General features: G+C 39.4%; 1 protein-coding gene across 2 annotated transcripts in view; it reads left to right on the forward strand.

Annotated features, from left to right (window-relative positions):
- atg7 (ATG7 autophagy related 7 homolog (S. cerevisiae)) overlaps window positions 1–14,181 on the forward strand; it is a 137,554-nt gene that overhangs the window by 78,756 nt on the left and 44,617 nt on the right. For both annotated transcript variants that reach the window (XM_067998650.1, XM_067998651.1), the window contains exon 17: window positions 4,051–4,173. In XM_067998650.1, coding sequence (XP_067854751.1) covers window positions 4,051–4,173 — 123 coding nt within the window. The remainder of the gene's footprint in view (window positions 1–4,050; window positions 4,174–14,181) is intronic.

Below are 14,181 nucleotides of genomic sequence, written 5' to 3' on the forward strand. Positions count from 1 at the left end.
TGCAGGCCTTTAGACCTTCAGCAGCACATGATTTCCTGCCCCCTGGTGGACGAGCTACCAATTCCAGGCATTATACTTATCTGCCATTCACCCAACATATGCCAATGAAGCTGAACCTGGAAATTCATCCCAGTTCAGTGCTTGTTGTCGCTGGTGGTTACTGTTCATGCCACATTCAGTTCCTGCCAGTTCAAAGCCTGCGTACTAAAACCAGCGCCTCTGGATCGAAGACTGAATCCATTCTGTATTAAGCAAAGCATTTAGCAGTTGAGTCATCGGGGCACTCCAATTGAAGTTTACCTAAATTTGGACTTCAAGTGTGATTGGATTTGTATTTTTAGCTCAGACACAAAACTATATGGTAATAATTATCAATTAGCATTGGTGCGCTGAACATGTTGTAAAAATTCCAGAAACTAAGACCAAATAAGCTTTTAAAAAAAAGGGTTGGGATAAATGTCAAATTGAAGCACAAAGCTCATGCCTCAGAATTGTTAAATCCACATAATCCATGTCAGGTGCAATTTCAAAAAGTGAGTTTGTTCAAACTATTAATTTCATTCCTCTAATTTTGGATCACAGGGTTAGAGTGACTATAACAGAAAAGTCACCTGATCAGTCAAGATGAACAAGGCTCTGTGAAAATGAATCTGTTTGCTTCATAATACAGTGCTGAACTCATTCACCACCTTAATGCTTTAAGCTGATAAAATGGACACATCTATCTTACTAAATGAATTTGTATAAAATCTGTGAACTTGCATCATTTGTACTTAAGTAACATTCTGTCTTTTAATCATATCTTTGTACTTTAATATGTAATATGGAAAATTACCCTTACAAAATATTTGTCAGGCCTTTCAGTGGGAAATTGCAGCTTGTGGTGTGGGGGTTGAGTACAGACATGATGAGACTTGAATACCTGCCAACACTGACTGACTGGGCTCGCATATAACAAATGGCAATTTGGATGATATGCTAGAAGGTTGCTGGTGCCCCTGGAACGATAACCGAACATGAGTCACCACCTTCAGGACATGCAGTACAAAAAATGGGCAAAGAAACAAAAATTGTCAAGCCCCCTGCCCCCGCCCCCCCCCCCCCCATAACCAGTCGGTGCAGCATTTTCTGTTGCACAATCACCATTTTGTGTACATTGTTTTACTGGGTTTACTGTTAGGAGATGTGTAATTTGACTGTACTCGATTAGTAATTCTGGAACACCAGCTCTACCTCAGTACCTGAGGAAGGAGGAAGCCTCCGAAAGCTTGTGAATTTAAAATAAAATTGCTGGACTATAACTTGGTGTTGTAAAATTGTTTACAATTGTCAACCCCAGTCCATCACCGGCATCTCCACATCAATGGAGGGAGATCATTCTCCTCTCTTCGGATGTCAGCTGTGGCTCAGTGGTAGCACTCTCAGCTCTGAGTCAGAAGGTTGTGGGTTCAAGCCCCATTCCAGAGACTTGAGCACATGTCCTCAGCTGACACTCCAGTGCAGGACTGAGGGGTTGCTGCACTGCACTGGTGAAGTTTATAACATTTCCGTCATTTAATTCAGGCTGGTTTTCATGTTGTGGTTGGGTGAATTTCAGGCGGGTGGGGGACAGGCGAAACACATTCGCTGGCCGATGTTTGTGGCCCAGGGTATTTTACCTCCCAGGCCTCATCTATGTGCTGCCAGTCAGCTGTCCGCCCACAACAGGCAGAAAGTGGCAGCTGGTTGGTGGGCAGGAAAGGAAGTTTGGGCGACCAGAGGCGGTTAGCTGGCACCAAGGGAAGGCTCGTCAGCAAGCAGGTAAGTTAGGAGGAAATGTTTCGGAGCAAAGGAGGCTGTGACTTCCCTTGTGGGGCCCGGAGGAGCACTCCTACTCCTCCTAGCCCCACAAAGGAAAGTTTTACCCTTATCTTGGAGGGTCTTTTCTGTCTGCAGATCTACTTCAGCCTTGCAGGAAAACCATGGCAGCTTTCCTGCTCAGGCCCTAGGTCCCAGGGGTATTTTGACATAAGGGGACCCCGATTTGCATAAATTCGTGAGGCCCCCACCTGCTTTAGACGTGCACCTCGTTCACCTGCATGAATCCAGCAGATTAAAATAGGAAATGGCGTGAAACGATCGGGGTTCGAGCAAGTAAGTGGCCTTCTTGTTTTTAACTGCCCTCCGCCCCAGTTTCTGCTGGGCGAATAGGGTTAAAATTGACCCCGTTATTACAGCTAATGACTTATTGTTTAAAAATCTTTTTTTAAGTCTCTGTCAAAAATAGGGATATAAGCAAATTTCAAAAAACATGAAAGTTGATTTGCATTGTCCTTGAATGTGGTTTTTGGAAATTAGGTCTGTAATTACTCTTGGAACTTCTTTTCCTACATCTTCATTATATTAAAATCAGCACTCATCACATGGCTCCGACTATAACTCATTCTTTTCCAGGACCTTAAAACTGTGGAACTCTTTACATCGTTCAGCCTCTCTCTCTTCCTAAATTCCTCAGGTGTTAAAACCTTAGCTTGGGGTCACATACTTCCTAATTTACTTCACTTTCTCTTTTCAACCTGGCTAATGTCCTACACTATGGGCCATTTCACATTGGTTTCTCAATAAAGCAAAAACTTCTGCTTACATCATTTTACAATTAATCTATTTGAAAATTTAATCTGTTCATTGTTTGTGATAGTGCCAAAAAAGCGCAATCTAGGAGATGAAACTGAATTATACAAATGTGTAACAAATCAGATATTTTCATGAGATTTGTTTAAAGTTAGAATACCAGAACTGGCAGCTTGGTTGATGAACTGTTGAATATAATCAAAGAATGTACAATCAGGTACAACCTTCACTAAATTATATATTCTTTCACAATAAAATGACAAGTGATTTTCATCCAAATATTGAACTATATCAAAAAGATTTACATATTTAAATGATTGCACCATTGAATTATTTTAACCAATCACATGTTTATAGTTCAGCCTGAACACTCATTACATCATTTTGAAGTGGAGGACATCAGAGTCACACAACAAGAAGTAGGCATTTGGTTATCTAAAGCAATAAAAGACCACTGTTTCTCTTGCCCCAATGTGCCAACAGGCTGCATCTTATCCACTTCTGTTAATTAAAATGGAACCTGCTTTAAAAAAAATTGAAATTTTTGTGTGAAACAGCCCACCTTCCTGATGTGTTATTTACAATCTGGCCCTATAGGTGGATGCCATTAGTAGCCTAATGTACTACCAATAAGACTGGCACTTATGTTGAGCCCATACATCAAGAGAACATCGACCCTCCATTGTCAGAAGGTCTGAGGATGGAGAGATTAGGGTCATAGAGTTTGCGCTGTAGAGCGTTCAGCCTTTCCAATCATCCATTTTGTCTCAAATGGAAGGAATGAAATGGAATTATTAGGCACACAGTCACAGTGTGACTCTTTGGTACCAACACCCAGAGACTTGTGCCTGGAATCCACTGCATAATGAAAGATATTAAGGAGCGTGCAAGGCTATTTACTAGGATGATCAGAGCGCCACTACTAGTTGGTCCTCACTCATGGGGGTGGAGAGTGTTCCAATTTCTCAGCCCTATTCAGATTTATAACCATAAGAATTGGGTGCATGGGGGAAGGAGAGGGAGCTCCAGACACTAAAGACATTTAGATACAGAATACAATTAGAAAGTAGGATCCGTGTCTCTGTTTTACACTATTTGCCACATATTTGGGCACCAAATTTGAAATATGCTAAGCATTCTATCCCAAAATAAATGTCTGTCACTTTTTGAGGATTTCATCCAGACAACAAAGCAGTAACTTCATATATTGGCTATTCATATATTGGACATCAAATACATGTGTATTGACAAGGCTGTATGTGTTTGAGAGGCATTGTGCATGAGGTTTCAGAAGATGGCTACCTGATAGGGCAGGCTGCTCTCGACTGTTGCTATGGTTTTGCTGGTCTCTCTCTACAAAGGTTTTTAATATTTATATTCCAGTATTGTGCATTCTCTACTTATTCTGCAAATTCTAATGTAATCTTTGTCTTTTTGCAGGTCCTTGATCACTTCGAAAAAGAAGGTTTTCAGTTCCTTGCTAATGTATTCAACTCTTCTCATTCCTTCCTGGAAGATCTTACGGGACTGACACTTCTGCACCAAGAGACACAGGCTGCTGAGGTAATAGATTTGACTATCTTGTTTTTGATGTACTCCTTCCTTCGTTTTCTGGTTCATTTTGGTAAATTACAGAATTCAGAATTAAGAACAAACGGTTTCAATTTGCAATAATCTTGTAAGTGTTTTTTTTGGGATGGTTTTTGATTTTTCCCAAAGTTCTACATTGTTTAAGAATTACATATACCTTAAAAAAAACTGTTGATTTCTTCAACCTTCAACCAAAGAACCCATTTTTTAAAATGTATTCCAAGATAAGAATTTCTTTATTGTTACGTTATGTTTGGAAAACTTCAGTTGGCTTTCGTAAAGACAAAAGTTGAAGACCAGGTCATCTTGACAATTGTGTTCTTTGATCTCTATTACACCAGGTGGATCTAGTGGTACTACTGCATATTATTGCACAAAGCCTGAGCAGGCAAGGTTTTGTTTGGGATTAGCATTTTATTAACTGGTACAGTTGTGCACTGGTACAGCATTTGATGTTACAATATGCTATGTTAGTGAGTGTTAGGACAAAGTTCATCTTCACAAACCGAGTTGACTTTAACGAGCATGCTAGCCCACTGTGGATCAGCACACAGCACCCTTATGAGAGTGGTGGGGCGGGGGGGGGGGGGCTGTGGGGGGGAGACTGGTTTTAAAAGGTATCGACTGCCCAAGTGTGTTTCAGTGACCGAGAGAGAATGCATTGAATAAGGGAAAGGAATGAGACTGCAGATGGAGAGCTGGGGTAAAGGGAATGAGTGAGACTTGAGAACATGCATAGTGGGGATGGAGAAAGGGGTGGAGATTAATTGAGAGACTTTGAATGGAGAGACTGAGTATGGGTGGAGAGAAATGGGAGCAGTGAGAAAGAGCCTAATGATACAGTGGTAGAGTGCAGACTACAGGTTGGGCATATTTAGTGTCTCCTATTTTACTGTTTGGCTTCATGTAATAAGTAACATTATCATCTTTAAAAGTTTTTTGGTCCCAAGTTGAAACTGCCCAATAAGCTATGCTGACTTTCTACTGTCCAAACCGCATCTGGTTTTAATTGAATCTTAGTGGAACAACTTATGTTTTTTAGACAAATGTTAGAGATTGGTTTACAACTTCAAGTTTCAGAAGATTGGTACAACATGATCTGTAGCATACATCACTGGGGCCAATGTTAGACTTTTGGGAAACAGCTCCTTTAATAACACAATATCGCAGTAATAGTTGTACAAACCATGTTGCGATGGAGGTGCTAAATACCTGCTAAAATTTCAGTAAAGCTGCTATCCATCATGTGTTGCCACACCTGAATGTATTGGTCTGTGTGTACATTGTGTTGCCATACCTGTATGTACAGACAGACCCATACCTGTATGTACACACAGACCCATACATTATATGTTTCCATACCTGTACGTGCGCACATTATTTATGTGTATGCTTACTTTGCAGAAGTGGGAAAAGAACATACTGCCAGAAAAAGTTTCAACTTTTGTTTGTTTCATCAACCTCAACAAAAAATAGTGTCAGTTTACAGCGCTGGGGATAAACCCCGAAGGAGCAGAATCGTCGGAAACTCACCTTTCCGACCTAGGGGCGTGGCCGGTTTTGTTGGGAGTGGGGGGGATTGTTTCGAGCGAAGGGACTGTTGAACTAGCAAAAAAGATCATGGATACTCGAGCTTAAAGTAGCTACAGGCGCAACTCACTTGCACTTAAAGTTCCCAAAATGAACTTCTGTTGTCAAGATGCATTGAAGTCAATTCCACTTCCCAGATTTTTGACCATGCACATGACCATGTGATTGATTGTATGTATCAGTGGCTATGACTGTTGGGAATAATGGGGCCAAAATTGGTGGCGAACCAACCGCGCTCTCCGCTCCATAGATTTATACTAACCCACTAACTTACCGCGGTCTGTTCATTGGACACTTCCTCAAATAGGAAGCGGAGAAGAGCCCAGCGTTAGTTCAAGCAAAGCTAGGACCCAGGGAGAGGCGAGAGGATCACACACTCCCCTCGATCAATCAGTTCGCAGCATTTTTGACTAGCTGCGTTCACTGTCTGTGCAGGCTTCCAACGTTAATCCAGGAATTGAAAGGTACAATGTTTAAAATCAATGTAAATCAGTTAAAGACAGCGAGGAAAAAAAAAGGTAAGAAATAATTGAAATAAATAAGAGACAGAAGGGAAAAGTAAAAATCACATTTTACATTTTTTTATTTAATTTTTTTTAAATGACCAAAAACTATTATGGTAAGAAGTAATGAGACTCCATATTTTTAAAAGTTAATTTTTAGTTGCTTGGCAGTCACTTAAGACTGTTAAAACTTAGTTTAGATCTGTATTTTTAAACGTACCTGTTTTGTGGCATAATTAGTTACTTTCCAGCTGGGCAGATAAGCAAGTCGGCGCTTTTTCAATGATTTCTCTGATTGCAGCGTGCGATATACCTTTAATTCGAAGCTGTCATGTCGCCAGCGAATCAGTAGGAGCAAGTTCCGGATTTCAACGTTTCACTGCGCATATGCGAATGCTGGAACTTGCTCCTCCGTTTCACCACTAACAACGGAGAGCACTGTTGAGCTTTCCGTTATTTCGCGAGCGATTTCTGCCCCAATATGTTTCCTCTTTGCATCCATCATCAACGCTACTGGGTCAAATACGGCAGCCAATAGCTCCCGCAGTTTTACATTGACACTGCTTTATTACATAAAGAACCCTTCCCATTACATAGTGTGACTTCGTTACTGTTTGTAGTTAACAAATAAGCTCGTTGAATTACTCCCTTGTTTGTTCTGAATATTGGAACAATTGCGATTCACCTACAGATTTTATTTTCTGCTTAACATACGTTACAGAACAATCTTGTGCTTTTTTTATACAGAATAACTGAGTAAATATTGCATAATATGCACATTTGGACATCATTTGGCAAGTTCTATGCTTGGTTTCTCAAAGGGGTCTCATTTTAATAATGGAGACATGAAACCATACAATACGTGCTTGATTAATAATGAGCAGTTGTAGCGTAAATGGGCCCCTGTAGGTTTTCTGTTGTCTAGAAACAAGTTGTTCATTACAGCCAAATTATAACCAGATGTAAGTTTCCAGAAGTTTAGCAGTTTGCCTTTTTTTTCTTTTTGTACTAAGGTGCCATTTGTATATTTAAGGTAATTGCAACACATTCAAACAGCTGAACATGTGATTCATGGAAAGTATTAGAGTGACCCTTCACATAATGGATGTAATTTCCCTACCAACGGATAAATAGAAGTTTGTAAACTTTGAGCTCCTGACAAAAGTCTGAAGTCTATTAGTTTAATTTAAATCTGTTTTGTGTTTCGCTGGTTTCAGCTTTCAAAATGTATTATAAAAAGCCCCAAGCCCAGTGCAACATTTAAAGTGATATTTTAAAAAAAATAAAAATGCATTGAATTTTATTTTTGAAACGTCATTTAAAATATATATTGGCATATTATTGATAATATTTGGGACAATGATTTTAATGCATATTAATAAGTTAGAAACCAGGGTATTTAGAGACTATATAAATGATGAGTTGTAGATTGTTTGTTAGCTTTATGCTGTTCAGTTGGTAACCTATTCAAACTTTTTTGTAAAAAGTTGTCATGGTGGAAGTTGTGCATTGTTGGATTGAATATTCCAGAACAGTTTCACCGTGGCATCTTGGTTACTATGACAACATTTTCTCTGTATCAAGATTTCTATTATGAGTGAGCCAATGTAGTGTTTTCTGACTGAAAAAAGTCTTGTTCAACCAGCATTAATTAAAATCTGAATAGTTTTTAAGTACAGTAAAAACCAGTTTCCAATTTTACCAGAGCATTTACATGTAAAATTATGTTACTGAGATTCTTATTCAGCTATTAAAATTTACAGACTTTCTCTGTTAGTCTTGCATTCAGACATATAGGGCATGATTTTTACTCCGAGCCGGGTACCCCACGCGGTGTGAGGAACCCGGAATCAAATTGAGTACGTCGCAATCTGCGATCACAACTCAATTGAAGGTAAGTATTTGAGCTTCCGGGTTTCCCTCGTGCCAGGCAGCCTGATTAACAGGCTGGCTACCTGTCGGCATTGAAAGGAGCTGCAAATCAGAGATGGGGGACGGGAGGTGGAGAGAGATCATTAGGCTTGCAAAAAATCGGAGGCGGGGGTTGAGGGGGGTGTGGGAACGTGGACGACATCTGTGGGGGCGGGGGGGGGGGGGGTGGGGTTAGCCATCATCGGAGGCAACAGAGATCAGGGGGTCCAGCCAGCAACGGAGATGGGGGAGGGAGATGTTGGCCGATCGCGGGGTTCCTGTCAGCCAGGTGAGCTTGTTGGGCCTGGACGAAGTACTCATGCTCCTCCGGGCCCACAAGCAGTGCAATAAAGATGCTCACCTCATGGATCCGGCCCTTCCCACCTGCTTTCACCTGATGTGATTCAGAAGCGATGGCAAACCCGAACAGGTACGGTTAAATTCATTTTTATGTTACAATACACAAAATATTAAGTATCTCATTGCCCTTTTAAGTATCGGCCTGCTGACTTTAAGTGGGGGCAGGACTTCCTGGTGTCTGCTGTCCACACGCAGACAAACCTGCCTGGGTTAAACCCAGAAGTGGGCGAATTGGAGCAGGAATGCAGTCCCGTGCCAAAAAACTGTTATTTTTAACCTCCCACCCGTTCTTGGGAGTTAAAATTTACCCCCATAGTCACTGACTTCCCAGAGTAAACTTGTTTTTCTTGCCCCAAAAGTTTGGTAAAATAATTGCTCCATGAACTAGTTTTGAAGTCCCTGATTGAAAGAATATGCTGTATTTGGTATTTAAATGTCCAAATGTGACCTGAAACTGACTGTTTACTCCTCACAAAAAAAAATGGTTTACTGCTTTCCTGCGGCTCACAGATTTGGTTGATGCGCAGACTAAATAAATGCCATTGATCTGAGCTACATCCCACCTCCCTTATGGATTAAGCAACACAAGTTGAGTGAGTGGTCATTCTAAGCATGTGGTTATTTTAATACAACAGGAATGCCAATTGTGTCACTTGTATGGTAAGTGAATTAGAGGATTCTCCTAACCCCCACCCCAATTTTCTCTACTCCTTTTTCCAAGAGCACTGCTGTTTACTGGAGTGCAGTTCAATGGCATCAGCAGCTCTTCAGTAACTAATGCAAGTGGTCTTTCTTCATGGTTGGGAAGAATTTAATATTTAATATTAAATATTAGCAGGCCATTCAACATGGGAGAGTATCACATTTGAACCTGATCTTGTTCTCAGCTCAAAATCACATTCTGCAAAAGCAGGAGTCACTGGATAGCCATTAGGAGTATATTTTCATGTCTTCTTAGCTGAAGGTAATTGTAGTGCCCCTTTTGCTGCTGAGATCAGCTATCTCTTCAGAGACCAGGAATTGAACCTCTAACCTTCTGGTCTGTATTGGTCAGTATCACATGAAGCCATTAGGGGATCATTTAATTACTTTTTAAGCTATAAATTGAATTTTACCAAAACCAATTTCTATTGTGCCCTGTTTCATGAGAGATGTGCAATATTCTATTCTAAGCCTGGTTATCCAAAACATTTTGCAATGGTGCACTTGAAATTCTATGTTATGAACTTAGAACACAACATATGCTAATAGTCACTTCCTTCTTCCTGATGCTATCCCACTATGTGCATTCAATCAACAGATAAAACTTGTTGGGCCTTGAGGTTTTGCCTCAAAATGATTTCCATGTCGCAGGGACACAAGATGAACAGTATAACAAGCCAAATTGACATTAGGTCAGCATTTTACATTTAATGTTTAAAGATAGCCCTGGTGAGCCTCGGAACATCTTTAACTTTCTTATGTTAGAGAAGAGTGAGCAGGACTGTTGTCTCTTTTCTAGTATGGGAATTTTCACCAGCAGTCAGTGACCGGCAAACAGAGTCATGCTTTGCCTGATCAGAGAGTGGTGCGAGTTGATGCTGTAAATTCAGAATTCGGTAAAGATAGTACCAAGATCAAACTGGCATATGCCGTTTAAATGCTGCATGAGATTTAATAAAGGGCCCTAAATTTTGTTAGTCTTGTAGCATGTTTCTAATAACTAGCCAATGTTCCGTGGCAATGCAATTGGGGAGTCAAGGCCGGAGATAGTCTTTAGGTGAAACAGGGCTAGGGGGTGGGGGATAATTGGATCAGGGCATGTAGACATTATTTAGTCCCCATTTTAAAGTCATACATTCTGTCCTTGTATTTATATTTCCATTTATAAATTTCTTCATCTGCATTTGTAATGGAAACTGCCTATATAAATTTATCATGCTGTGATTACACTTTCCCACCAATCGTGTGCAATTTTAGCGTGACAAGTTTACAAGGGCAGATTCCATTATAAATGTGGACATAAGAATTTATAATAAATTTCATGTAGAATTTTTTAAAATATATTTTAGATATAATATTTATCACAGACATTAAATTATTTTTGCTTTAGTGTAATCAGAATCTTCTTTTTGAAATGCATATTGTAATGAATATTTATATATCTGTCTGTCTCGCTTTTGGGGTAGTTGACTCACACTGCCTTATATCTACTCACACGATTGCGAAACCCTGGGGATGTGACAGTAATACCCTCTTGTGACCTGAACTGGATAGTCATGTCTTCCACACTTGTACTACTTCAGTCTCTCCGAAGACTGATCAAACACACTTGGTGAGACATGGCCAGATACGATTCATAAAGCTGCTTTATTTCACAGTAGGCTGAACATACAAAACAGCAGTTATGATCAAACTCACTTAATTCAATAGTACAACTAATCTTTGCATAATATTACAAATTAAGAACATGCCAATACTTTCTGTGGAAAAATGGTCAAAATAGCCTGGAACATGATAGTTGTAACCCATTATTCTTCCCCACATCAGTAGGTTGTTTCACTTTATGTAAACAAGGTGGCTTCTAACTGACCTCCAGAATTTCTAACCTCTTGGTTTATGTGAAAGCCCATGCAGCTTTCTCTTTAACAAACTGACTGCCTTCACAGCCTTCCTGTTTCAAAAGCCTCACTGCCTGTGTCTGTCCCTGTGTTGTATCTCTTGCTGAACACGCCCAAAAAGTGAAGGCCTGCCAAACCATCTGAATGCCTGGGACCAGTGACTATCCAACATAATGGGTGTGAGGAGTTACTGATATTAAATAACAAATTGTTTATTATTTACAGTATATGAGGAGCAACATCAAAGCTAGCTCATTAGCATCTTAACTATTTATCATCCCTCACCCCTTTTTTAACTTGCACTAATACAGAACATTTTTTAAAGTAACACTTTTTCCAATACTTTCTGTGGAAAAATTGTCAAAATAGCCTGGAACATGATAGTTGTAACCCATTATTCTATTTAGAAAATGATCTAATGTAAACAGTTAAAATATTTTCCTTTAGTAGCTCAATTATGCTGTCAATATATGTACAGTATTTGTGGCTCAAGCTTGTCAGTGCCTTTTTTCTTAGTACATCCAACATGAATCTGATCCTGTTTCTTAGTTTGGACAAGTGTGCTTTATGCTATAATACAGTGCAGATGACTTCATTTCTTAGAATAGTACGAAATTGGTGATGCCTGTGACTATCAGGTCATCTATTAATAAAACCTTTAAGGGTAATCCGGGTAACATTTGCTTTATCGTTATAAAAGTCTAAGTATAGATGACATCATCCTCTGGATTAGACTTGTGTATAATAGAAATAATTAGTGGCAGGTGATAGTCTAATAAAGATACAATTTTAGTTTAAAAATCCGTGGTATAAGCTTAATTTACTATTACTATGGTATCTAGTGAGCTTTAATTACTATTCAGTTTCGGAATGCAATTACTTCGTGCTTTCACATTTAGCAGCTGGACAGAGAGACTACCACGGTCGTTTAAAATTAGAAAGGAAATGCTTTGTAATCACCGTGTCTGGTGGTTGTGATATGGTAGTAGGGTACACTCACATTTCTCTCAAATATAGCACACTGAATAATGCATTAGGTATGTAAGGGAATACACTGTGAGCCTGTCATTCCTTGATGCGTACACTGTTACAGCCAGCAGTCATTGCTGCAGACTTGAACTGTGAGGCGGTTCATTCATGAATTAATGAAATATTTATGCTGGCATTCCACAGTTTTCAACTCATGGTGTTTACGTTTCTCTGATACAAACCATTTGGAGGTTTGCGTGCTTAAAATCTATTTTTATTTACAAGATATTGCATGGACATCTGTTAGTTTAGATTATTTTGTAGTGGGGAAGTACCAAGTTGAAGAGCAAAACAAGGTACAGTACAAACGATGTAGGGGACTGGTGTAAGTTATTGTGTAACACAAAACTGTGTCGTTTGCATTTTCATTTGAAAGCTTACATCTTGAAGTTTGAGAGTATTAGCGTTGATGGGCATCATCTGAAATCAGAAAAGTATTAGGTTACATTTGTTGCTACAGGAATGATAAAGCATGTAAAATGAATCAATTGGGATTTTGCTGTGAATATCATTTTTACATATTGTACCATTGTAGTATAATAGGAAAATGTTCTAATTAATAACAATTTGAATTAAGTCCTGTAAATACTGGTAGATGATGAGTAGTCCAGGGCCTAGACTCGAAATGGGGCAGTTGGGTGGCTGATGGATTGCAGAGAGCTGAAAGTTGGGTGTGAAATGTAAAATGGGTCCAAGGAGCAATTAGATGGGGATGTTCTGGCCAAAGCTAGAAGTACAGATGTTCCTGGGAATGAGGATAATGAAAACAGCAGAGCCTGTCCTGTATACTATGTTAATTATGTGTGTATAGGATTTATAAAAAGAGCTATAAAATGGTGGAAATACACTACAGGCCTAACGACCTTGGTAAAAAGATATGCCAATGTGGATCCCTCATCAGAATGATCTTCTCTCTTTACTGATGCTGTGTATTTCCAGCACGTTTTGCTTTTATTTCAAGTTTTTGTTTTTGGCCCTTGTGGTACTTCACGCAAGTGGCCATTATGTAGGTGTGAGTCTTGATGGAGAGTATTGGTATGCTATTTGAATGCTGAGGACATTATGGCTGTGCCCAACCCCACCCTTGCCCGATGTGTGCACATGGTGAATTTTTAACAGGTGGTTGCTGATTTTTCTCCTCTCTGATCTGGGCACTTCAGCCAATTCTTGTCCTCCTATACACAAACATCACTCTGGCTGAGATCAAAATAGACCAGGGATAGAACTTGGAACCTTCCTGGACTGTGTGGCTCAGCTACTCACTGGGTTAATTTGCTGAGTCATCAGGAAGAGTATGCTCTCCCGCTCTGACTATACATCCTTTATTTTACTGCTCGTATTTCAGTGGTCTCCCCTTTCCCAATTCCTCACCCATGGGATCAGAATGACTAACTTCTCCCAGGCCTCTGTGAATGGCTACTGAAAAGGAATTGCACAAGAGTAGCGGTGTCCACTCCTATCCAAGGGAGGAATTTGGCCTCTTCCTCAATGGCCTGACTACAAGGAACTGCAAGCAACACCTCGTACCCTGCCAGTTTATGACACATTATGGAAGTGCATTGTGCTGATTGGCAGAAAATATGCCAATTAATAGGCAAAATTAGCAGAAAAGTGAATTACTAATAGACATAGGGAATGTTGGTGATATTTTTAAACTAACTATAGGTGTACTTTAGTAAATAGATGTCAGATTCTTACACTACCAAATATTCAGCAAAAAATCAATAACAAATTTTATTTTTTCATTATTATAATTATGATTTAATCCTTGTACAGCATGAACATTACAATCTAATTGAGAAACAGTATTTTAAAAAATTAGGTCTATATTTTTTTTTGAAAAGAACCTAAATGCAGCACTATAAATGAATATTAACTATGAAGTAAATTATAGCTTTATAAAGTCAACCAAATGTAAATGTGTTTACAAGCCTTTTATGCGTCTTCTTGATGTCTGGAGTTCTACTGGGCAGTCCAAAAATTTCAAA

The sequence above is a fragment of the Heptranchias perlo genome, chromosome 17, assembly GCF_035084215.1.
Source record: "Heptranchias perlo isolate sHepPer1 chromosome 17, sHepPer1.hap1, whole genome shotgun sequence".
NCBI lineage: Eukaryota > Metazoa > Chordata > Chondrichthyes > Hexanchiformes > Hexanchidae > Heptranchias > Heptranchias perlo.